This window comes from Rhea americana, unplaced genomic scaffold (genome assembly GCF_003343005.1).
Source record: "Rhea americana isolate MKP2758 unplaced genomic scaffold, rheAme1 scaffold_19, whole genome shotgun sequence".
Classification (NCBI taxonomy): domain Eukaryota; kingdom Metazoa; phylum Chordata; class Aves; order Rheiformes; family Rheidae; genus Rhea; species Rhea americana.
Genome location: NW_028186038.1, coordinates 250,251 through 275,547, shown reverse-complemented (window position 1 = coordinate 275,547; position 25,297 = coordinate 250,251). Strand labels below are relative to the sequence as shown.

Sequence of the window (25,297 nt, the reverse complement as noted above, 5' to 3'; positions counted from 1 at the left end):
AGAGGAGAGCCACGAGAGGCTAGAAGAAAAATTTCTGGTTGTGTGTCCCATTCCTTCTAAATATAAGCAGCCACTTTTTGAGGCCGCTTTCTCTYATGTGGGACTATGATCTACATCCAAACATGCACGTGCTTAGGTATTTAGGGGTGAAGGAATATGTCTCGCGGTAAGGTTTCATAGCAGCAGGGAGGCACRCAGCACTTCTTGGTGTTGGGGGTGAACAAATAAATCCGGTGGGAAGAGCACAGAACAGTGAAGATAGTCCTTGGTTACACTGGCAATTCTGTGGAGGTGCATACAGACAAGATGATTGGTGTTGCAATTGGTGAGGTGGTGCAAAAGGGAACATTGAAACTTCAGAACAATTGAAGTTATGATTGCGCACTTTAGGTGGCAAGCGTCTTTATTTTTTTTTTTTAAAGCACAACAGGAAATATGTATTGCTACTTCTCCTTTTTAAATTTACTTCTACCATTAAGCATAAGTGCTTGAAGAGCAGAGTTCTATGTTGTTAAGAAAAATCTGAATCTAAGATTGAAATTGTCTTTTAAGGTAAAATTGAAAATTTTCTATGTTAAGATTACTATCTGAATGTTCCATTTTTAAGAATGTGTATTTCTCTCTGCTTATTCTCCTGAGTTCTATCAGGATATTTTTAATGTGTTAAATAGAACCATCATTATGAAAAGTTCAGAAATAACATTTATAATACGCTTCTTTTGTAGCAGAATAAATATTTGTTGATCCGATAGGGTCTTTTTTTTTTTTTTTTTTTTTTTTTTTTTTTTTACCCCTGGTCATACAGGTGGAAAGTAAGTCATCTTCCATGAAAGGTTTTGGGAGAGTAGCCTCAGATTTTACTTAAGCACATTTTTTTAAGCACAGTGAAGAATGTGCAATCTCTTATGTTTATCATTTTACATACATTTGAAATACTTTTTTTCTTYGTTTTTTTCCACAAAGTTTTATAATGTGACTGATGATGAGAGCACTGGATTTGAGAGTTTATTTCAGTAGTTCTRGTTTGTTTTAGTTAGCAGCATAGAACTACTTCTGTTCACTTACCTTGTCCTGTCATGCCTAAAATAGTTCATTTTATACTTAGTGTGTTTTTGAATGTGTCAGTTCATGAAAAAATCTGGTAATTCAATTTGCGTTATATTTGATACTAACAATAGGCAAATATCTGCATGTTCCAGCTATCATAAAAACAAAAATACTGTTCATATCTGCAGAATCTAAAAGTTTAAAATTTTATTTAAAAATCAGTAGTAGTTATGACTTTTTATGAGACTGTCTCTATCAATGTAGATAATTTGATTTGCCAGCAGTTTGATCATGTCTTTGATGTAGTATCTGAAATGAACGAAAACAAATTCGGGTGCAAGTGTGAATGATAAAAATATGGTCACTTAAGTGACAAGTCCCTTATATTTTCTCTGATAGCAATGAATTGGCAGGTTGATCCTTATCRTAATGTAAGGAGGGGGAAAAATAGAAAAGTATTATTTTAAAAGGAATTTTGTGTACTCCAAAAAGAAAGCCTTAAGAACTGTTTATTAAAGTAATTCTTTGGCTGAATCAAATTTATTTTTTTATTTTATTTTATTTTTTCCCTTTTATTCTTGAAAGGGTTCAAGGACTGAGTTCTTCTAAGTCTTGAATTTTCAGTTGAAATTATGRTTGGTCATAAATTCGAGAGAAATTAAGCAGTAATCTTTTGTAGTTTAAGTGGAATTGAAAAATATTGCATTTGAATTTTCTTGATCATGAAGATAATTTTCCTTAAAACAAATGAATGTTTGTAATTGATAAAAATGGGAAGACTGACAGTACTATTTCAGCATCAGATTTGAGGCTTTGAGATGCGACTTCTAAACAGTTATTGTTCAGTCTCTTGTGAATGCCTTTAATTTTGATTATGGATCAAAAGACTTTTTTTTTTTTTTGCCTTTGCTAGTCATTTGAAAGAAAATGCTTGCAGAGATTTGTACCAGCTCAGTTCATCTTGGGAAAGGAGGTTTAAGTTAAAATGATATAAAGTATTCTTGTAAAGCATGTAATCTTTTTGAGGTGAGTAACTTTCTGATGTTTATGATGCTAATGTTTCTGAGGTTCYGAAAGCCTGGAGCTGCATCCATGTCATTAGCATGAGTTTAGGCTTAATTTATTCAGGACTCTCTGCCTAAGTATTCCTGTGCTCTTCTCTTCTATACATACTATTCTCTAGACATGTTGTRATTATACTTAAAACACTCATTTAAATGGATAGTCTGAAAAAAGATACAGGCAAAAAGGTATGTAGTTGTAGTATAAAGTATTTTTGCAGAAAGTGGGGGRCCCTTGCCTCCTCAAGCTAAGAATTTTTAAGCCTATCACTTCTCCTTGCTGGAGAAGGCACTAACCACACAGCTGTAGGCTCTGCATAGGATTACTGTGCTTTCTGTTGTGTTTCATGCCAGTGTGCAAAAGAGTGGCTCAGTAGCCCTGAGGTGACAATGTTGACCTGTAGTTGGTGTGTCAGGGGAGGACCATGACTGTTCCTTGTGAAAGGAATGAACTGTCCCTCAAAGCTGTCTTTTGTAATCTTGGTGCCTGATAATGGCATAATGGACTGCAAGGGCATCTTTTGTCAATGCAAAAATTGTGTGGAGCAGTAGTAAATACTACATATTGCAAAAATCTAAAAGTTTAAATATGGTGCTGAAATCTACTTCATGAAACTTAAAATAATGAAATATATGAAATTTTAAAATATCTGAATTTTTTAAAAATAGGATGAAATATGGAATGAATGAAGYAGTTCACAAACTTCTATTGCATAAGATTCTGTCTCTTTTCTTGGAGAAAGACTGCAAGTATGTTTCTTGYTGAGGCTTCAGATGATTCATTGATTCTCAATGAGTACTGCTTTTTCTGGGTGTGCAGGACAAAATGTTTGCAAATCCTGCACAGCTTTAGAAAGAGGGGAATGGATGATGGTCATTCCTGACGAGCCTTATTGTTCCAACAATTCTATAATGATTGGTGTCTAATGGGGGGGGGGGGGGGAAATGTGTTGCATTATACCATAAGACACAGTACAAGAATACGTTTACTGTAATTTAAGGTAGAACGTTACTGTGGAGTGACTTACTTTGCTTAATGATTAACTGTTGAAGTAGTAAGTGGAAACTGGAGACAGCGTTGTTTAGGATTTGGGCATTGATTATTGGATATCTGGATGACTGATAAAACCCAGGGGGGCTTTCTAAAATCATGAGAATGCTTATTATGTATTTTTAAATTACTTTATACATAATCTTTTATTTCTAAATATTCCACTAATGTTTAAGTTACTGAGTTCAGATGTTTTGAAATGACTACTATTTTTCTTCCAGAAAAAATCTATACGGGATATTTTGGGATTTTTATCTTTTAGTTTGTTACTCTGAAGTATTAGTGTGGCTTACACACACATTTTTAGTTAACTAGAGTTTACTGTTTCTAGTGCTTAAGTTTTCAAGTTAAACCTTTCAAAGGGAAGTGAAGAAAACATCAATGTTCCTGCTATGCCTGTTAAGAAACACTGAGGTTATAAAGCTGTTGAGAAACTTAAGAGAAGGAGAGCATGGCTGGGTGGTGGTTTATGATAGACGTGTGTCATGCCAGTTTGTAGATCTGGCGGATGGCAAAGCTGGCCAACTTGGGTRGGGGCCTGTGGAAAAAAACAGTTTCTAATTGCTGTATATGAAAAGTGCTGTTCTACAGAGAACCCATTTTATCTGACTTGTGCCTAACCTGAGGGAAAGAGATAAGTGAAGAAAGCTATGTAGTAAAAATACAGCTTGTCTGTCATGTGAGAACATCTGAAGAATTAAACAAAATACTTGTGTTTATTTCAAAGTTCAAAACTCCCCTTTATTTTTAAGATACCTTCTGTTGAAGGTTGAATCTCTAATATGGGTTGTTCTGTAGTGTGCCTGGAGTCYTTTACATGCTTTGGACATACTGCAGTCCCGTGTGGGAGGGGGACCACTTTACACTCAGTTTCTCTGCATGTCCAGGTTTCCTTCTGAAAGAAGCCAGAGCATATAAATAGGGAGGAAAGTGGAGATGAGCTTTGGTGCAACTCTTTAAAACAGATGKCTGGGAGACCAGAACTACAGCATACACAGCACGGTATGTCTTTCCTGCAGTTGGGATGTGGCCAGAGAGTGCATCTTGGAATCAGGGCTGTTTGGTGTAGCATGAAATGTTACTGCTCTGCTGCATAGACCTGCTGTGAAAGAAGGAATTTGCTGGGATGAAAGATGATTGAAATACATAGAGAAGAAAAGACTGATTTCTGAAACTTGCCTGAAAACTTTGGTTTGAGAGCCTGAGCCCTGTCAAGGGATGTGCTACCCAGCAAAGGTCTGTGAAGRTTGAGGTTACAAGTATTTTACTTTCCAGGAACTGACGCTGGGTCTCATATTTATTTTGAAGATGATCATGAGTAGTGAGTGTGGATTCACAAAGGGGAAATCATGCTTAACCCATCTAATAGCTTTCTGTGATGGGATGACTAGATGGATGGATGAGGAGGGAGCAGTGGATGTTGTCTGTCTTGACTTCGGTAAGGTTTTTGACACTGTCTCTTGTAACATCCTCAGGCAAACTCAGGAAGTATGGGTTAGATGAGCAGACAGCAAGGTGGATGGAGAACTTGCTGAATGGCAGAGCTTAGAGGGGTGTCATCAGTGRCACGAAGTTGAATTGGCAGCTAGTGGTGTCCCTCGGGTCAATACTGGGTCCAGTCTTGTTCGACTTATTCATCAATGATCTGGATGAAGGGACAGAGTGCCTCCTCAGCGAGTTTGCTGATGATACCAAACTGGCAGGAGTAGCTGATGCACTGGAAGGCTGTTCTGCCATTCAGTGAGATTTTTGACGAGCTGGAGAGATGAGCAGAGAAGAACCTCAGAAAGTTCAACAAGGGCAAGTGCAGGGTCCTGCACCTAGGGAGAAATAACCCCCTGCAGCAGTGCAGGCTGGGGGCTGACCTGCTGGAAAGAAGCTCTGCGGAGAAGGACCTAGGAGTCCTGGTGAACAGCAGATTGACCTCAAGCCAGCAATGTGCCCTTGTGGGCCAAGAAAGCCGATGGTATCCTGGGTTGAATTAGGAAGAGCATTGCCAACAAGTTGAGGGAAGTGATCCTCCCTATCTACTTAGCCTTAGTGAGGCTGCTTCTAGAGTATTGTGCCCAGTTCTGGGCTCCCCAGTATGAGAGAGACATGGTGCTACTGGAGCGAGTCCACTGGAGGGCTACAAAGATGATGAAGGGACTACAGCATCTCTCATATGAGGAAAGTCTGAGAGAGCTAGGTGTATTCGGTCTGGAGAAGAGAAGACTGTGAGAGGGTAGTATCTTAATTGTTTTAAGACTGCCTACGCAGTCTCTAACGTGAAGCTTTTTTCCTGGTTTTGAGTGATAATTCTTCAGTTCTATCGAAAGTGTCACAGGCTTAGGATTTTTAAACTGTGGGGTTTAAGTAAAGCTAAGATGTAGTAATCTAACGAAACTTTCTGTCAGCCTACTACTTCTGTGGGCTTTCTTATGCCTGATATATGCATAGGACCTCAATATACTACCTGGCTGAAGAGGAAAACTGTTACCCTGAAAAGCCTGTAAGAAGGAATCGGTGAGGGAATGTATATGTTTCTCTTGGATTTGTGTTTAGCGTTTAGCTGTGTTATGCTTAATGCTACCAGTTCCCAGTTGAGTATGGTGTGAGAATTTCTGTTTTGGTGACTCCATGCATTTAAAATGTCGGTGTTTAATTTTTCTCAAAATCCTTAAGGGAGATATCCTGCCTTATCAATTTGTAATTCAGTGAAGCCTTTATGATCTTTCATGGATTAATGAAAAGGTACTCTAACATAAATGCTACTTACCGTCTAATTTTGGAAGCATTGTGCAAACCTTGATCAAAGCAACTGAAAAAAATTTACAATTTCTTATACTATGGAAAATATCAATCATCCTGAAAATGGTCAGTACTGGTCTCTCTTGCTATTAAATGTGTATATGTTTGTTTAACCAGTGAAACAAAGAACAAAAGGAAAAAGAATGGTACTTTTATGGCCACTGAATGTAATTTCCGTAGCTTTATGGATCTAATCAATAAATGCAACTTAAAAGTATCTTTACTCTGAGGAAAAGGCTGTGGAGTCTCCATGCTTGGAGATGCTCAAATCCTGACTGACTTCAGTCCTAGGCAACCTGCTGCAGGTCACTCTGCTTGAACAGATGATCTCCAGAAGGCTAACCCCAACTATTCTCTGATTCTGTGCAGCTGCAACTAAAATATTTTTTCCTTCTAGCCCAAGTTACTGTCCCTAAAAAGAAACTATGGTTAGCATCTAATTCTAATTCAAGCTTATTAAAACTCCATGCTAATACTAGATTAATTTCAACTAGTATAAAAGACTCACTGTTTTTTTTTCCAATCAAAGTATAACTAGTCTTGTTTACAGCTGTATTAAATGTAAGCTTAGATGTCAAACCTCTTAGTATGTCAAAACATATTAACAACGAACACTTCTGTTATGGGGAAGCTGTGTTTGCATTGTTGGGGGTGCTGTTTGAGTTTGATGTGAACGTAATTTGAGGATTCATCTTTTTTGGTGACAAACACTAGATTTGTGGGGTTTTTTGTTTTTAGTAGACTAAGGGGGCAATGTAAAACAAGACTGATCTGATGCATGTTATCAGTGCATTGCTATGTCTATTGAATGTCATTATCACTTTCAATAACTTTTGTTTCTTTAGAAGTATGTCAGCTATGCTGCTGAGATTTTTCTGAAGGTGTTTTAACATCTTTTGAATGAAAATACACTTCTAACAAGCTTCATTAGCTTTGGTGAGAGATACGTTATGTACCTATATGTAGAATCATAGAATCAGTAAGGTTGGAAGGGACCTCTGGAGATCATCTAGTCCAACCTCCCTGCTCAAGCACGGTCACCTAGAGCATATTAGACAGGGTTGCATCCAGGCAGGCCTTGAAGATCTCCAGAGAAGGAGACTCCACAACCTCCCTGGGCAACCTGTGCCAGTGCTCTGTCACTCTCACAGTGAAGAAATTCCCCCTCACGTTCAGGCGGAACTTCCTGTGGTTCAGTTTCTGCCCRTTGCCTCTTGTCCTGTCGCATGGGGCAACTGAAAAGAGTTTGTCTCTGTCCCCTTGACACCCTCCCTTCAGGTACTTGTACACATTGATAAGATCSCCCCTCAGTCTTCTCTTCCCCAGGCTGAAGAGGCCCAGCTCTCGCAGCCGTTCCTCGTAGGGCAGGTGCTCCAGCCCTCTGATCATCCTCATAGCCCTATGCTGGACTCTCTCCAGTAGCTCCGTGTCTCTCTTGTACTGGGGAGCCCAGAACTGGACGCAGTACTCGAAATGAGGACTCCCCAGGGCTGAGTAGAGGGGCAGGATCACCTCCCTCGACCTGCTGGCAACACTCTTCCTAAAGCCCTCAGGTGTGTCAGCCACTCCTCCCAGCTTGATATCATCAGCAAACTTGCTGAGGAGGCACTCTGTCCCCTCATCCAGGTCGCTGATGAAGTTGAACAGGATGGGACCCAGTACTGAGCCCTGGGGGACACCACTACCCACAGGCCTCCAACTAGACTCCACGCCACTGATGACGACCCTCTGAGCTCTGCCTTTCAGCCAGTTCTCAATCTACCTCACTGTCCACTCGTCTAACCCACTTCCTGAGCTTACTTATGAGGATGTTATGGGAGACGGTGTCAGTTTTGCTGAGCTGTTTTAGCTTGCTGCTGTAGTCTTTCCTAGAAGTACTTTTATATTAGCCTTAACGAGGTTAATTTTATTTAGAGCCAAAGCTTGAGTACCCCTTGGGGAAACSAAGCTTGCTGAGCTTTCTTCAATATTCTAGTGAAACTGTAAATTTTGCAGTAATTCTTTAAGTGCTGTTGCTTTGAGTTACCAGTGCATAGCTTTCTGCCAGCTGCTTGGTTCTTGTTCTTTTTGTAAATGACTATTTGCTTTAATCTCTGCACTTTTGTTCTTCTGAAAGTCTAGATAATAACCTGTGGCAAAAATGAATATATTGAATGTCAAACACATTTCATGAAAGCACTATCTTTGTGAATTAAAAAACTGCTCTGAGAACCAGTTTTCTGGTTCACCAGTTCACCAGTTTAACTGCTGATTAAATGTAGAAAAAACTTGCAGGTTAATTGCAGTTCTTTTAGAACATACAGCCAATTTCTAGCTATTTTTTTTTAACCACTGATTAGGAAGTTAATTTCCTGTATTGAATCTGAAAAGGCTTTGCCATCCAGGTTTTTACACATGCTTACTTACTCTGGATAGAATTTCAGTAATTAATAGAACTTTGGTAGTAGGAAGATGGAAGTCGACATACCTAATTGTCAATTCTGAAAAGCAGGAGAACTGTTAATTTCAATGTTTTAGCTTAATTAACTTATGTGTGAAGGCTCTAGACTGTATAGCTGGAATTAATRGTTCAGAAAACTCATAGTATAAATGTAAAAATGAATGAGAGTTACCACGTGAAAAATATTCTCATAATGTAAACAGTCTAATTTTCTGATATGTAACTTTTTGAGTTGGTTCACTTTACCAAATCTAGGCAAGAGTATGTTTAATCGTATTGCCCTCTAGTGGTTGCAATTCAAGTTTAAAAAAAAAAAAATGGAAAGAGAACGTATTTTCCTGATCAAGGCAGGAAGTCAATGTTGCTTGCTTGCAAAAGATTATATAAATTTTTTACAGTAGCAATACTTTTTTTAAACATCTCAGTTGAATTTTATTCATTTGTCTGTGGGACTGAATACTACTTCCCTGCTGAATGAACAGCATCAGGATTTTGTACAGAAGAAAACATAATACAGTGCTAGATAATCTGGTAACAGAGAATACAAGCCATAATTGTTATGATGGCAGTAAATAAGACATGCTGAATTTATTGTGTAACTTTTTCCTAATCTTACAAAACTATCATTAGTGCCTTAGCTGGAATGTGTGGGGATGTGCCTTTGGGTACTGGGAGGGAAGAGTATAGTGGCACTTTTAACCTTTCAGTGAGACTTCAGATTGAACTTTCAGATGAGTAGGTGATTGAAAAAATGCATTCAAGCCCTTCAGGCCTCCTACGCTTATTTACTCTGGTATGATTCTGACCTGTTCAGCTGCTTTTCTTGATAGGCAGGGTGATTTTTACTTCATTGGTTCTCTAAAAAACTGCCACTTCTTAATGTCCAATTTGAAGCACTGTGATTGAGATAATGAGAAGAATTCCTGGGTGATCCTTCAGTCATGAACAAACAATATATTAAGCTTGCTACGTTGTGCAGGGACAACTTCCTAAGTCAGTAGCTGCCTGGAAAAGCCTAGAAGTCAGAGAAACTAGACATTTTTCTGTAATTTTTGTCTGCTTTTCAGGGTTGAAACTGTCTGTACTACTCCCAATTTCTTTTTATTCCAGGTGGATTTACTAAAGTGTTAATAAGCTTATCAGCCTAATTGCCTTGTTTAAAAAAAGAAATAAGAATAAAATTTTTAAATTTTAAAAATAGAAGATTTTTTTTTTCTTCTGACAATGTTACTGAAGTACAAAGAGCTACTGAACAAGTGACTGCACGTACACAAAATCAGCAACTTAATCTCTCTTCTTAGGAGGCAAACTGTGAACTAATTCGCTGTGTTTCTAGCTATTACAAATGCATAACTTCTTGGTAAGAGCAATGTTGTGTTCTGCTTTATTTTGTCCTTTGGTTAGTATGACCTGAATCCTACGTATAAAATTCTGCTGGTGTCTCTAGACAACTATACTTGTCTGAGATTCATGGTGGTGGTATTTCTTCTCACGCTGATGATCGTCTGGAACTGTTGGTGTTAGAAAGAGGGTTTTTTTCATGTACTTTAAAAAATACTTTCTTTCTTTTAGAGAGAAGTATGGCAGATTTAATCCAAGAAGTTGCAAGACTTGATAATGTAKTTCTAGTAGGTGTAGACTTTTTCTCTCTGACTGTACAACTGAAGAGGCATGAGAGTGCCAGCAACACTTTGCCATTCCCTTGCCCTGGCTCCCTGATCCCTTGGCAGGTTGCTCATTTGCATTTATCATGTGTTCTAAGCACTTTGTCCATTTACAAAGACACTTCAAAAAGCATTCAGGTTCTTCTTAGCTTGTTTAAAGAATAAAACTTATGGAAACATTGTTATCAATATCATTGAAGACTTTCCATGTTTGGAAATGATGGAAAAGAACTAGCAAAAGACATTGGAATACTTTTGTCTTTTGAAAAGCTGTACTGGAATAATTAGCCTGCTAAGTTTTGCCACGTTAGCAAACTTTTTAATCTGTTTGTAAAATCAATGTACCATGTATGTGGGGTTTTGTCCTTAACTAAGGCCAGTATAAATTGTGAGTCACTRTGTTTGAAATTTTAATTGCCATTATCCTTGAGCATTACCTGTGCTCTGCCTGCTCATCTGTCTCTACTGGGGTGGCTTCTCACATTCCTAACTCCTGAGAAGGCTGCACAGTTGCATTTTTATTAATTCTGAAGCCAGTACAACACAGCTTAAAAGAAATGCTGGCTAAGAAGATTGCTTGTCAAAAACCAACTGATCAATAAGATCTGTCGCATTACAGGCAGACCCATCTGAGTATGGGATGTAAGTTGTAGGCATTTCTTTCCTTAAGCTTAAAAACGTTTAACTCTTTTTATTGTAAAACTCTTAATCTTAAAGGAACACCAGAATAATATGCCTTTGTTCATGAATACCAGCTTTTAATTATTGCTTACTTTGAATTCAGTCTTGAACTAAGATTRAGTTCAAATAAATAGTTTCCTCCCAGACTATTTTCACTCTTGCTTTGTTGGAGGTGTGACTTGGCAGTGCCTTGAGTACAAATATTAAACTCCCAATTGTCAAATTTCTCCACGGTTCTGGAAAATGAATTTTGCATCTTTGAGTGGAGCCACACCCTTCTCTGATAGTGTTTTATTTCAAGTTAATTATATTTGCTGCCGGTATGGAATGCTGAAGTTCAAAACACAGAATGGGAAGAAATTTCATGTAGGGTGTGGGAGCTCATGCTTGCTCGCTCTCTCTTCACTGCTTTCCCCCCCACCCAGTTTGACTTTACTTRTCCAGAAAAGTCTTCAGAAAAACAGACTTGCACCAGAAATGATGGAGGAGCACAGGGCTCTGTTTTCAGTATAAGGATGTGTGCAGTGGACTCCCACTGTGCTATATCTTAGTAATATTTGTCTTTTGGACTTGTTACARAAATACCTAGTTTGAAATGATTGAAGTTAGTATAGTGTCACTTGTGCTTGGGCAGTTCTTTTGAGYTAAGACTTCTACTTCTCCATTTTTATTGGCTGCTTTGAATGCATGTCACCATAGCATTAAGCTTATCTTCAGTATGGTGAGTTTATCTGTAGTTTAGAAATRTGCTGAACTACTTGTTTTTGACAACTATCATACGTTAACAAATGGTTCACAAGCAGGTGATGTCAGAAAGCAAGAAACCTTTGCTTTCTGATAATGCACAGTTAAACCTGCTGCAGACACTTGCAGAAATGCCATACTGGCATTTGAAAAATCTATTAAGATAGACTGTTTTGTACTAAGTGGAAAGCAAACACCTTCATAAAATTTTCCACATATTTTTAGAGGTTTTTATATTATCATCATGAAGATTGTTTACCAAACCATTACTGCATTTGGAGATGTTTGTAAAATCTGATGTAGTAGTCTTTCTCTTTGATTCCTGAATGTGTTAATCCTGGAAGTTTTCTGTCATAAAACAGAAGTTGTATATGGAAGTAATGATYATTTGTGAATAAACACAACAGTTCTTCGTGAGGAAATGTTAAAGTAGTTGCAGCAGCTTCTCGCTTTATTCTCCCTGTTGTCAAAAAGCAAATGCATGATGAGATCCTTCTTTGCAAGAAGAGCAGCTTTGTAGGATGGAATGATCAACTGTTTGTGAAGTGGCAGTCTTTGCACAGYGTAGCATGGTGTTTAGGTAGCATCTGCGGAGCTGCACCTACTTCCCAGTGTCTAGGATTATGGTTGCGAGTTTGAGGTTTTTGGTAAACTAAGTGGCTGCTTGATGTCTTTTACCTTCGCATAAACAGATTTCCTTTTCTGGTTCTTCATGTGATGAAATATCTGGTATATCTATGTATCTTTATATTCTTCAAGCAAAATAAAGAAAAATGTAATTRGGATGTTTTGTTTGCTGATAGACATTTGATAATCTAAATGTTTTAAGGAAACTTTCCATTTCAGTTTTTTACAAGTCATTTTGTTTAGTTAACTAGTCACATTCAAGATTTTGAGGAAGCAGAATGCATAATGTTAATTTKAGAGTAATATGAATTCTTCATTCTGTCTAAGCACCAGCTCGTTTTAGATTTTCAAGATTTCATTTTGCTTTATCCTCTGCTTTTCCTGTCAATTCTGTTTATTCACTAATGTTTTTCCACTAAAACAGTTTTGTGTTTTAGTGTTTTACAGCTTAGTGTTTCTGGGTGATGTGGGTCTTTAATTTGAGCTTTTATTTGTGTAAGRCTTTAATACTGTCAGTCTTCTCAAATTTAAAGACAAGGAGAGATTTATGCCTTAACTCAGTTTTAAATTAGTGCAAAGCTATGTCAAAACATGACAAAACGCCCTTTTTGTTGTACTCTTTGCTATTGTAGTCATAGACAAGACTATAGGGCTTTTTTATTCTTGCTCTTGAGCATACTTGTTATAAAGTAACTGTCAAGTTTAACCGCTGCCTCTTGATCATGAATTTAAGAAGAAATTTTGTCTTCCAGTTTATCTTAACATTTTTTCCTAGTACAGGATTTTAATGCAGGTGCTTTTGCCACTGGAGGAAAGAGTGAACTGCAAGGATAAATTACAAGCATTTCTTTATAGGAACATACATTTGAAAGAAATTAGTTATACACATGACCTTGCTCTTTGCAGAGCTAATAATTCTTTGCTTATTTTATTCCAGGATATATGCTTTCTACAAACACAGTCTTCAGGATTGTGTGTACTTCAAGATAACGTTTACTTTCATTATTGTAAAGTTTGTGTGTGTCATGTTGCCATATGCTCATGAAACTTATTACAGTAGTCAGTAGCTCTTAGCCTAGTTTTGCAGGAGAGCGTTCATGAAAGGACATCTGAATTGGTGAGTATTTCTGTAATATTTCACACTTTGAAGTTATTGTGTTACCTTAAATTTTTATCCTGAAGTCTGGATTTCTGGGAACTGGCCTACTAAGGCTTCTTGTTTCATCTTTTCTTTAAAGSCCTGTTAAGCTGCAATAGATCTTCTGTATTTGATTAATGTACAGACTACAATAAGGTTAAACCTCAAGAAGTCACCTTGTCTATACATTTTCTGCTGCGTAAATCTTTGGTATAGTGATAGAAATTAATGCAAATTTGTGCAAAGTAATCACTGATATCATAGTAATAGATGATAGCTGTATAAATGCTACATAATAAGACAGTAGGCTTGCTTAATTAAGTAGAGCAGAATAACTTATCACAGCATCTTTCTGGAAAGCTGTTTTTGTGCAGTACTGTTTATAGCTGTCCATTGCTGATCAGGTTTTTAATATGGAACCACAGAAAACTTATTTCAGAGTTCCTGTATGTAGTGTAACATTGTCATCTATGACAGCAGTAGTAGAGAACAGGTCTTGTCACTATGTTGCTTTTGTATTCTAAGAATGAGGCAATTTGAGTATCTCGGACCCRTATGTGAATAACCATTACTGAGAAGCCTTTCCCTTGATTGCACTTCATTGTTAATTTATTTTAGTTTAGCATTTAAAGCAGCAATATATCTTAGTAGCTCAGCATCTTCAGGCAGGAATTTAGACTCGAGTCATATTTTCTGTTTTTTCTTTTAAATTACCTACAATTAGTGCTACACTGAATTAGGGGATTTCTTGCTGGGAAACTCTTTTCTACCTTGTCCTTTTTCAGAATGGAGTTCTATCTCCTTTTCCTGGATCTGTTAATGTTCTTAATCTATTTCATGATTTAATTACAAAAGGCAATTTTAAAACATGGCATACGTGAAATGACAGTCTGTGATTCAGCTGTGAAGAGAATGAATTGATTTTTTTCTTTCTGTATGTCCTAAATCCATCCTGTATTTATAGCACGAGGATGATCTTTTTTTTTTTTTTTTAAGAAAAAAAAAAATCTTGTGAACTGTGAAAACCAAAGTTAAGCAAAAACGGTATTCTAAAGAGTAGTAGTTAGTAACTATGGTGACAGATGCCATGCTGTAGCAAGTCAGTCAGCTATATATAAATTAAATTGTGAATTAGAACTTTTCCTCTAGATCTCGTCATCTTGTTAAATGCCTCTTGCGTCAGAATTACACTGATGTGGAGAGAACTATTTTTGTACAGTGTTCTCMCGCTTTGTGGTAAAACATTTTATCTTGGGGGTTTTGGGGGAGTATCTTGTCATCCCCTGTTCCTTTCGACTTTGAATACATTTCTGGATTATTTGAATAATATATGGATAGTTGAGTTTCCATGGGAGTAACTTTTTCCTTTTTAAACTACTATGCCCTGTTCCACACCTGCTCACCACAGTAAGAGGAATGAATACTGTATGCTCTGCCTGGTCTGCGAGAGTGAATATAGGATCACTTCAGACCACTTCCTTCAACGTGAATCTTCCATGTACATTTATTTATTTATTACAGAATTGAGGCATGAACGTTTCACAACACTTTTATGTGTAGGTATTGTGTGTAGCTCATGACTGTCAAGCTAGGTTAGAAGTTGTTGTTTCTAGAAAGAAAACTGTAGTTTGTGAGGTTAGTTGCCATCTATTCCACTCGAGGAAGGTGAGAGCAGGTGGGATAGCAAGGATAATCATCCTTTTTGGTAACTTTTCTATTTGTGTTGATTCCAATTAGAAAATGGAAGAGGCAGGACTTAGCACCTTTTGTGTAAAGCTTGGATAAGTGCACAATATTCACTGAGTAAAAGTACTATTCTAACTATAAATTACCACTTTGAATGTTGGTGTCCTACCTATGATGATCTTTTATATGAAAAATTTTCTTTCRCATGTTACTATCAATATAATACTACTGTATCTTTACTATCAGCTGTGTTTCTCTCGGTGTTTTGAGTGCTCCTTTTAGTGCTAAAGTGAATAAACCCAAAAGTGGTAGGTTAGAGACAGTCATACAATTCTGTACTGACTAGTGGGATATTAGGCCCAGGAACTGTAATGCAATTTGCTTACTTTAATTTTATGAAACCAACTATTACTCAGATTTTCATTGTTTTCTGTCACCCTAGTTTCAGGTAACTCYGAATCTTCTCTGTGAGGCGTGGGGTTTGAATGCTGATTTAGAGAGTAAATTCTCTTGCCTACTCGGTGAGACAGGTTGGAGGTGGTATTAACTCTATAAACACTGTCATGTCTTTCATTTTTTGTGAACACTTTTGGTATGCTATTATTTAAAGTTCTGATATGTATGTGAATTTGCAAATGAAAATAAACATTGTGAAGTTAATACATCAGAAGAAAGATCTATACTGAAACTTCTGCAGGTACAGCATATCTAGAAATATTTACTTTTGTTTTTTGAGAAAGGTGACATTTTGATACTGGTGGAAACACCAGAGCTATTTTGCATTGTAGATGGACATGTGTTTTGCACTTATTTAAGACATTAGTGCCTGTTTGACGTTGCCACTCTAGCGTTCTTCCTCCTTCTCTTCCGCCCTGCAAGAACAACCCGTATGCCCGTCCTCGCTCTTCATTTAAGCAGCCTGTGTAAGCTCTATGTCCATTTGAGGCAAAGTCATCTGAGTTAGCTCAAACAAAAGTTGAGTAGAGTGACAGGACCTGAAGTGAATTTCAAAGCGCTTGAGCTATTTGGACAGGGCAATAAGCAGAGAGATTAGTACTTTAGAGCACTTCAAATACAGGCAGAAAAGGTTGCCTGTCTACACCCAGACACACTTACGCTGTCACTAAACTGCTTTTATTACTAACAGTTTATTTTGCTTGACAACAGGTATGAGCAGCTGATAGTGTCGTCCTGGCAGTATGATTAACAAAACAGACGTGAACAACTTAGTAGAAAGAGCGTATTTCCTGCTCTCTTCTCTGTCCTGTCCCTTGCTAGTACTGCCGGATTTGGAAGTACGGTACTGAATTCTTGGGGATAGCTGAGAACTTTAACCTTTTCCATCTGAATAAAGAGATTTAGACTTTTCATCAGCATCTTCAGATGAAAAGTTATGGTGAAATTTTTGGCCAGTGTTGTATCAGAGTCTAGTCCTTCATACATAGAAGGAGCAATTAACTTCTTTGGGGAAAAGAAAAAGTTTATGAAAAGCTACTAGAAAGCTATGTTTGTCTCTAGGGACCTTCAGTACCTATGTTCCCTGAATAGCCTACTGCACTTCTTCAGTCAGTTCAGTTTGAGTGGAAAATGCCACTACTCACAGTTGGTAGTTTTGAGTTTCACAGCATGTTCCTGCCTTAGGAAGCTAGAATCATTTTAAAAAATAGATTTGCTAAGAATTCAGAAGTTAATGCTCTAGTTTTGTTTCTAAGTTGTTTAAGGAGCTGAAGCATAAGGATCAAAGGACTATTAGATCCATGTGTTTAACAAATGTAAAACTAAATAGGAAAGTAGTTTTGCTTGATGCACTCCGCCCTGTGAATTATGCTTGCTTATRGAGACAAATAACTTCTACTTCCTTGATAGGTGGGCGGACTTAGTCAAGTGAGAGGAAAGGAATTTAGGATGTGTCTAAGCAGACCAGAATGAGGAACACAATCAGTTGAATCTGGAGATAATTTAGGGTTTGAACTTCTGTCATCAATCTCGCAGCCAAAGGAGTAACCTAGAATTTTTGAGAAGTGCATAGCACATTCTGTTAGCAGAAGTTCTGCTCTCAAATACAGAAGATATTCAGTGTTAATGTTTCAGTGGATATAACATGGTCTGGGGGAAGAAACTTTTTGGCTCTGGTGTGCTAAGTGTTGGCCAGATTTGTCTGACTCCATTATGTGTAGTTGTGAAATCTTTGTGTGCAGTTCAGATTTTGCAGAACTGGTGTACTTAGCCTCATAGTAGAATACTCAGTGTGAAACAGGTAAATAAACACATCTGTGCTGTGCAGTCCAATTTTGGACTGAATTCCAATTTTTTAGATCCCCATTTACTAGCTGGGTATCAGCTTTATTACTCAAGGGAGGCATTTGTACTGCCAGTGTTAATTACTCAGGCATTGATCATTTTAGTTTGTAGCAAGGGTAAGATCTTTGATCTTCAGTTGCAGCATTTTATGGCTTTATTGCTCCAGCTAACTGCCTTTGTGATAGTAAGCATGACATGCTTAAATCAACCTAGTTTGAGCTGGTACAAATCATTCTGATTTAAACTAATGTATTGGAGCTTGTATAACAGGTCTGTGAAGCACATGGGACTTGTCTTTACTTCCTTCACAGAGAAAATAAAGGAATGAGGAAAAGAACAGTAAACTAGAAGGCCTTAAAATTGGGACTGTCTTTATACATCTATATACCATATAGTCTAGGCAGTGAAAATATATTGAATGAATAAAGTATGTAAAGGATTGATTTTCTGTAAAAGGGACAGCAGCCTATATTTTGATACTTACTTACTTCATTAGTCATTAAGCTACGGAATAAGGATGAAATACATTTCAATGTATACATGAGTGAATCTGACATCTTTGTAGGCCAATTTCCCCAGTTCTCTAATGTGTAACTCTCAGTGTGACTCTCAATGTCATTGTCCTAAAATGAAGTTTCAAGTTGGGTTAGATGAAGTAGCAGTAATGTGCTCTTAAAATAGAAAAGCGTGGCTAGAGCTAGTGATGACAAATGTTGCGAGTCTTTGCCTTAATCACCTTCCTTCCTTCCTTGCTTTACTGCAGTTCTGGCATATGTCCATGCTGGGGGAGACTTCAGTTGTTGATTATATTGTATGTGCGGTAGTTAGGTCAGAAGAGCTTTTGAAAAAACACACTTTAAATTATCGATAACTTCATTAATAGAACGCATACTCTTCAAACATTGATTTTTGTTGTCCTGTACATGGAGACCTTACTGTCCCTCTTTACCTTACAATCGAACAGTTATGGAAGAGTAAGATCTTGGATATCTTTGACTTTTGAACACATATGAGTAATTATGTGCTGCTCTTATTTTGAGTTTAATCTTGTTCTGACAAAGCTAAAATGTTAAACAACTTGCACATTGATCGAGTTAATTTTTGATAACTTATTAGGCTACATTTTAGGCTGATTTTACAACTCTGTGTTAGCATTCTAGTTTGATCATTGCGAGACAGTAGAATATATTGAGAGAAATGCTGTATATTATCAAGATTAAGAAAAAATAACGTTGAAAACTGTTCTTATGCTAAGGTATCAAAGTAAATTCTCATCAGCTGTTTATTCTATCTTTGTCTTATACAGTAATTAAATTCAGGTCTCTCCACTGCAGAAGTGTGCTTCCTTTTCAAGCTTTTCTGTATCTATCTAAGCTCATCATTTGTCTTCTCTGAGATCCTTTGAAAGTGTCTCGTGTTATACCAGAACTGCATATGGCGTGGAAGAAAGTCTYTTCCTGAACTCCCTACCTTGCCAAACAAGTGAGAAAGCATCTTCAGCTTGCCTCTTGGAATTARTATGTTAGAATAGTGATCATTAAGCACAGTGGTTGCCTGGCTTGTTTGTATTTCTCCGAAGAAAACTGCCTCCAGCACTTTGCAATTCAAGTTGCAATCAGCCCTTCTGGAGTATAGCAATTTTGTAACTTCCTAGCGTCAGCTAAAACTCATAAATTATTTGTGCATAAGTTTCATAAATAGTTGTAGTCTGGGGCAGATGTGGCAGAATTTCTGTGTTCAGTTAGTCAAGAGATACTGGAATTTGTTATGGGGGGGAAGGGAGGGAAGTATAGTGGTACCTATCTAACTGCATGAAAGTAAAAGGTACCCTGATTTTTAGCAAGTTGTTGGTACTCTTCTCTGTGATTGACTTAGAAAATGACAGAAGTTAARTGGAATGAAATTTTTATACAACGCAAGTGGAAGAGGTACTTTTTATACAGTTTGCAAAACYAAACAAATGGTTTGAAATATGACCAATATTAACTTTGTAAAATGAATGCGTAGTTCCTTGCAAAGTATTTCAGGGAAACAAAAATATAATTTTTTTGAAACTTCTTTAATGCAGATTCTGAAGTAGATACTGTRCCAGAAAAGTTCTGAGTGTATGTACTGATGACCTGCAAGTTTTACTTTAAAATRAAGTCTCTGTGGATGGTGTAGAAGATGTGTAGTAAGACGTCTTCAATACTTCATTGATAAACTCAGTTAAATGGGAGAGGATGGAAGTGTTCATGAGAACATAAATTACTATGTAAGAAACATTGTCTGAGAAGTTGTTATTTTTTAGAACAGGAGAGTAAACAGGATCTTTCTTAGAGTTTTATGTTGCCTTTAAAGAAAGACGGAAAAGTACCACTTGAGTTGTACATAAAGAAGTCATCTGAATTAAGGGTGTGATAGCTCTTCAACAATCCTCAACAATTAAGGTGTTTTAATTGTACATGCAATATCCTTTCCACTCCACCTTAAATCTGACTGACTGTTATTATGAGATACAAAAGGGCTTGGACTTGATTGATTTGAAGAGGTGCGAATTATAAATCAAAATATAATTAGGACAGTTTACACTACCTTTCTTTGTGACAGTGCCAGTTTGTGCCTCTACATATAACTTGCATCAGCTCTTGAAACTGGTTCATCATGTCTATACAAATGCTGGAGCCAGCACAACTAAGGAGGAGGTGCAACTTGGGGACCAGCGCTGGGAGAGAGGAAGACTTGCAGCTACTCCATAAGCTGCCAGTGCTGTGTAGTTTGTCTGTCTGCACACAAGGACAGGAAAAACAAATCAGGCAGGGTCCCCAGAACGCAGCGCGGTAGGGAGCTGCTGCGGAAGAGGCATTGTAGAGAATCCACCTAGGAGCCTCAGTATTTAATAGCCCTTAAATACTAGTTCATGTATACAAGCGTGCGTGTTGGTGTTTACATTCATTTTGTTTTTTAAAGACAACTTTTAGCAATGCTAGAAAGGTGTTGGAGGGATTGAACTTTGAGAAGGATCATTTGAGCTATTGAAAACAAGAATGGAAATAATGTTTGAGTTTGCTGAATGAAAAGAGCCAGCACTGYGGATTGTTAATTGCTGCATTTAAGACAAAATGGCCAAATCTTTTTTCCTGATTCTTGGAGCAAGTGTATTTCAACTTAGACATCAGTTTTTTAGCATTTTAGTTATTGCTCATTTCTTTACTATTTGCCMAAAATGGACTATTTTAAACCTGTGTGTAAAGACTTCAGAAAATTGAAAGAACACCACTTAAAATCTGCATGATGAAATTCAGTAACKTAAATGGATTATCAATTAGATAAAGTTGTTTAATGCGTATTTTCTATTTGTTTTAGAAAATCTTTTGAGCTTTTTTCACAGTTTAAGTTTTGTGAGTCTGTGGGTATTTTGTATATTGTTTTGCTGATGATCTACTGAGCTTCAGAATCCCAGAATTCCTCTCTTGTGGTSAATCTCTTGTATTTCTCAGAGAGGGAAGCCCTGTCTGTAGGCTCCGTGGAAGTTTGTTTRTACAGGGCAAAGATGGATTGAAGTTGGAGGGGAAATAATGCAGATACATGCCTAGAAAAGAAGAGGACAGAGAAAAATAAGTGCAAACATATTTGTTCTTGCCTGTGACTCACTTTGCAGTAATAGAAGGATTTTCAAATGGAATAGAACGCTAATTAAAAACAAACAAGAAATAAAAATAACTATCTTGGCACTTGAGCTGTCAGAGGGTTGAGTTGAATACTTTCAAATAAGTAAATTAACAAGCTAATTAAATTGAGATTGTCTTTTTAACTTGAGAGAGACAGAACAGTTTAGAGTAGGTGGATCTGGTTGTTAATAGCAATGAATACAGCTGTTCTTTCTTGATCTTCCCATAATTCCTGTCTACCTCCACCTTTACCAACAAGGTACTAATTGATTTTTCGTTTTTCAATTTAAGATCAAAGGTATATCTCCTGGAAAAAAAAGTAATTTCATGTGTTGACTTTCATTCTGTCATTGCATAACATCTAGGTGAGCTTTCCTGTTTTGGCATTCCCCTCGATTATTTTATTGAGTCCCATCTTGTGGACACAATAGCATTTAAGCACTCAGGTCGGGGGCACTCCCTTGTGCTGCTCAGGGCAAACATGTAGGATATGTATCTTATGCTTGGTGCWGTTTTCTGAGATCTGAAGAGTGCTGGTGCTGTTATCTCCCGCATTTTCTCATAACACCAGTCCTTTTACTATAATGTAACTTCTTCTAAGGAGTCTRATAATAGAGGCAAATAAAAGCATGGAAAATTTTACATAGAATTCTGGAAAAAAATCTTTGCTTTTATAAATAAGAAGAATATATTTTTATGAAAGCAGCACCTGTTCCTCAGGCTTATGCTTGCTTTAGGAATTGATGAGATTCCTTATGAGCTCAGGAGGTCGGTATCTACTTACATGTCATTGGCTCACTGTAATAATTGTTGTCTTGAGCTTCTGAAAATGACTTGTTTCAGGAGAGCTACTCCTACTGTTTAATAGCATTCCGGCCTCCGCTTTCCTGCTTGCTGTCTCCTGATCAGTTCCTAGCCAGTGGACTCTAGTCCCTTGCTAGGTGATTCACTTACTAGGTGACCTCTCCTCAGATAYGGCAGTTTTTCCTAAGTAGAAGTACTGTGTCATAAGCTGTTTCAGTTTCAATGAGTTGCTATTTAATTTTAATTAACTCTACAATGGATATTYACAAAGATATTTGATGATGCGGCAATTACAAGCATAAATTAATTGGAGAGCTAAAGTCTGTGAGAGGTAAAAGCATCCTGCTTCTGTTTTCCCTGATCTTACGCTGATGTTGCATTTAAATTCCTAGATTCTGTCTTTTTCCAAAGCTCTTCCTTTGTCCACAGTGCTAGTCTTTGCTACGGGGCATATTTGTGTCATGGACTGCTTGTGTCTTAAGCATATAATGCAGTTAAATTTTTTTGTGTTGGCTAATGTGAATACACATTCTTACACATGTATGGCAAAAGGCTTTGTGGCTGCTAATGTCTGTTTTTTTTTTTTTCACATAGGTAGTAGGTTAAGTAAAGTTTGTAATGATTATTTGCATAATGTGTGTGGTAGAAATCAATGTGTTTAATGACTGCAAACCAAAYAGAAGTATTCGTTGAAAATATGTGATGTTGCATCCTGAAGAGATGACTTTGAGTTTGATACATTTGTTCACTTCCACACCTATGCATCATTGTTGTATTTTTATGGCAAATAAGAATTTACTGGAGCTTCAATTTCATCATTCATACTTTGTTTTTGCAGATAGTTTACTACTTTTTTGTTTGTTTTCACAGTTCTATCTTCAAGACACTAAAAGTAGTAATGGTACCTTTATTAATAGTCAGAGACTGAGTAGAGGATCTGAGGAAAGCCCACCGTGTGAGATTATGTCAGGTGACATCATCCAGTTTGGTGTAGATGTGACGGAGAACACGCGGAAAGGTAAGGGTATGGATCTTTTTTATTTCCCTGAACTTCAATTTTCAAGTGTGTTTATTTAGGGCATTTTACTACAAAGCATCTTTAARGGTAAGAGGTACTCCTGTTGCAAAGAAGTCCTTTGTTATCTGTTCTCTCCTTTGTGCTGGCATTGAGTCTTACGATAATGTGGTAAACTGGATCCATAAACTTTGCTGCTGAAAATGCAGATTCTTTTCCACTACCACTATCCCTTTAGATTTTAGCTAGGTTGCCTCCCCAGCCTGCCTGATCCACGGCTGCATGAGTACTAGTACGTATTTAAGTAGACAGTGGAAATGCAGATCCAGAAAAGGAGACTCAGCTGGGACCACAGGTTCAGATATTGCACCACTTAACACTGGCTTACAACAGCTTAAAAACTACAGCGTGACCATATATGCATGTGCTTTTTTAGCTACCTTTTCACTTTTCTTCAAGCARATAAGCCCTACAGTTTCAGCAAATAATGTGACAGGAGTATGAACAAGAATTTCTTGCTAAAATAGCAACAGTTTGAAACAGATCAGTTTAATTATTGTTGAGATTTCTAGATACTTACTTTTTTCTTTCTATTACTACTACTTTAAATTTCTGGAGGTATTTGAAAATGAGGATAGAAAAACGTTGCTAGATGGAAAAAAAAGAGCTGGAAGGTTTTTGTTTGGTTTGGATTTTTTGCTGTCCTCTTGTCAGTATGCATATTCAGGAAATGTTGGATTATGATAAAAGCACTATGTCTGTGATGATTGATAAAAGCACAGCCTTAGTCTCTTTCTTTTGGATTTCTGTATAGTGTTTTAGAACTCATTTCTGTCCTTCTCTTAAAGAAAGGCTGGTTTGTGTGTGAATTACAGCATTGTRATCTATTTCATCCAGACTTTATGAAGGTACCTGAGAGGTCTGTTACTTTTGATAGACAACAGTGTTCTGGTTGTGTTTTGAAGAATCCTAATTCAGTAACACGTATTTGGCAAGAAAATGGCAGAACTGTCATCACTGCTCTTCTGGTTTCCTGAGGATAGCATTTACAGAGCTTATCCTAAAAAAAGAAGAGTATATTAGGAAAGGGCTGAACTGAAAGAATATTAAATTKAACTGCTGATGATAAAGTCCTTCTGAAAAGGACCGCATTAGAATAATAAAATTTTTGAAGAGCRTTGCATGAGCAAAACAGAACTATACAGCCTGCTGCCATCAGTTGCTCTTTACACATGAATTCTTTCTTGAGCTTGCTGGGTTATGTTTCTTAACTTACAAAGTATCAGAGGAAGGGAAATGAACAAAGATTTAAAGGAAACCTTGCTAAGTAACAGAGATGGTTAAACATTTTATCATGAGAACTTCTGGGGTTGTACTGTTTTTGAGTGGTTCATGATAGTAAAGGTCATTAAACAAATTCTGTTTCATTTCTATCAAAAATGGTCTTGTGAAGATTTAACTCCTAGATGTTTAATTGGAATTGTCTGGGAATTATTTAAAATGTTACTTCATGTGACATGACTGCAGATACTTATTAACACTAGGGATGTACATGGAATAAATCAAGGTAATACATCGCATCTCTAAAGCTTAGAACTTYATTTGGCAAGAGTTTCTGTCTTCCTTGAAAGCTAAGGGACTTTCTGGTATAATTAGACCTAAAACAACTTATATTTTAAGATATAGTTGGAAGAAGACTTTAAGCACTATGGTTTGAAGGAAAAAAAAAAGTTACACACTTTTATCAGAAAACTAAATTATGTGGAAATTTATGGGAAGTTGATCCTGAGCAAGCTTTTTCTGGGAATGATGGTACCAGATCTTTAATGATTTTATAGTAGTTCCCTAACCACAGTCCCTGCAATCAAGTGTCTGCGTAAGGAGTGATCAGTACCTCTGCGCTTGCTACTTCCCTTTTCCTCTTTTCCTTGAGCTTTGAACATAGGCGCTGTACCCCTGTGTTACTGCATGAGTGTGCTGAGCTGTGTCTGTGGAAGTGTGTTCAGGTTTGCTTTCTCCCTCTCCATCCTCCCCCCAGCAACGAATGAAAATTAGAGCATTGTGCAGGGGCGTGAAACAAATTACATCTCAACTGGATCATAGCTAAGCTGTTTACACATATATACAATTGGAATGCATATAAACATTTTTTTTTACCAATTCATTTTAATACTCTTAGATGTTACTGTTCATCTAGTAATAAAAATGCAGGCATGAAAGCAGTTTTAAATTAGTTGTTCCCTTTAAAAGTGTTTTGCATTCTGATGTTTATATAACACCTTACTTGCACAAGACACCTCAGCATTTTGCCATATATAATTATAATGTGGTGACTGGATAAGCAGAGTATATTTGTCTATGTAAACYCTGTGTAAATATTACTAAAATATATTTATTCTTTAGACTGCATTTTAGTAATTCATTTCTTTGCAAATATGATCTCAGTTGGAYTCATTAAATAGAGGCATGTTTGGTATGTAACTTAAAGGATGTATTATATAAGCACTGATTCTTCCAAGTTCTGATGTTGGACTGAAGTTGTGAACAGACCTGAGAAATATCTTCCAACCCTACTGCTTCCTTACTTGTCCAGTTATG

General features: G+C 37.1%; 1 protein-coding gene across 9 annotated transcripts in view; it reads left to right on the top strand.

Annotated features, from left to right (window-relative positions):
• The window catches only part of SLMAP (sarcolemma associated protein), an 86,708-nt gene that overhangs the window by 14,670 nt on the left and 46,741 nt on the right, over positions 1-25,297 (top strand). For 7 of the 9 annotated variants that reach the window (XM_085302332.1, XM_085302330.1, XM_085302329.1 and 4 more), the window contains exon 3: positions 22,555-22,708. In XM_085302332.1, the coding sequence (XP_085158458.1) occupies positions 22,555-22,708 (154 nt within the window). The remainder of the gene's footprint in view (positions 1-22,554; positions 22,709-25,297) is intronic. The other 2 variants (XM_085302326.1, XM_085302327.1) reach the window with 1 other exon arrangement.